This window comes from Bison bison, unplaced genomic scaffold (genome assembly GCF_000754665.1).
Source record: "Bison bison bison isolate TAMUID 2011002044 unplaced genomic scaffold, Bison_UMD1.0 scf7180017858923, whole genome shotgun sequence".
NCBI lineage: Eukaryota > Metazoa > Chordata > Mammalia > Artiodactyla > Bovidae > Bison > Bison bison.
Window position 1 is genome coordinate 19,771 of NW_011489495.1, and position 1,276 is coordinate 21,046.

At 67.4% G+C, this 1,276-nt stretch overlaps 1 protein-coding gene across 1 annotated transcript in view; it reads left to right on the forward strand.

Annotated features, from left to right (window-relative positions):
• The window catches only part of MCM2 (minichromosome maintenance complex component 2), a gene marked incomplete at its 5' end in the record, with an annotated part of 16,003 nt that overhangs the window by 11,775 nt on the left and 2,952 nt on the right, over positions 1 to 1,276 (forward strand). The window contains 3 exons of the mRNA XM_010830368.1: positions 1 to 205; positions 309 to 435; positions 791 to 903. The exon at positions 1 to 205 is cut by the window's left edge and continues 24 nt beyond it. Coding sequence (XP_010828670.1) covers positions 1 to 205; positions 309 to 435; positions 791 to 903 — 445 coding nt within the window. The remainder of the gene's footprint in view (positions 206 to 308; positions 436 to 790; positions 904 to 1,276) is intronic.

The window sequence follows — 1,276 nt, forward strand, 5'->3', positions numbered from 1 at the left end:
GGACCCCGGCACGGCCAAGTCGCAGTTCCTCAAGTACGTGGAGAAGGTGTCGAGTCGGGCCATCTTCACCACCGGCCAGGGCGCCTCGGCTGTGGGCCTCACAGCGTATGTCCAGCGCCACCCAGTCAGCCGGGAGTGGACCCTGGAGGCTGGCGCCCTGGTGCTGGCTGACCGAGGAGTGTGCCTAATTGACGAATTTGACAAGGTGGGGCCCTGGGCCGCGGAGGTGTGTGCGGGCCTGGGTGGGGAGCCCGGGGCCTCAGCTGAGTGAGCGGGCGTGTCACGAGCCCCGTTGGCCCTCCACGCAGATGAACGACCAGGACAGGACCAGCATCCACGAGGCCATGGAGCAGCAGAGCATCTCCATCTCCAAGGCGGGCATCGTCACCTCCCTCCAGGCCCGCTGCACCGTCATCGCTGCGGCCAACCCCATAGGTGGGAGCGCGACGCTGGGGGGCCTGGACCCAGGGACCCAGCCGCAGAAGGCGTGCCTCTCCCCTGCGCTGCGTGTGGGGGCAGGGTGGAAGGCCGAGACACCCCAGCCCTCATGGAGCCGCGTACTCGGTGGCCGTGAGGAGCACCTGGCGTGTCCCATCGGGCAGGGCTGGCACCAGTCTCCGCCGGCATGTGGCTGGAGCGCCGTGGACCCTTGTAGACGGCCTGGGCAGATGCTGTGTCCGTCGACTCCCCTCCTGCCACTGTAGCCACACGGGTTGGAAACCCACGTTTGGTCAAGGAGAAGAGGGCCCTGGGAGCAGGAGCCCTGACAGCAACCGCCTCTCTGTCCCAGGCGGCCGCTACGACCCCTCACTCACCTTCTCGGAGAACGTGGACCTCACTGAGCCCATCATCTCCCGCTTTGACGTCCTGTGTGTGGTCAGGGACACAGTGGACCCTGTGCAGGTACGCAGCTGTGCACCGAGCTTGGGGGCCTCACGTGGGTCCCGGGGTGGTGGGGTGGTGGGCTTGGAAGGGCTGCTCAACGGTCGTGTGCTCTCCACGCTTCTTCTGAGTCCAGAGGTCCTCGATTTCTCTCCTTGGCTGCCCCATCCCCCAGCGTGGCCACGTTCTGCCACTGCCTCCCGAGTCCACTTGCTTCTCACTGCTCTGGCCCCACCCCAGCCCCTCCTCTGGCACGCGCCCTGCAGCCTTGGTGCTATCGCCCGGCCTCCACCCTCACAGCCACCCAGCTCCCCTGTCGGAAGCCAGCTGTCTATGCGGAAATGGGCGGGCCTGCCTCTGCTCGGCCTCCCCTCCTCGCTAGCAGGGAGCCCGC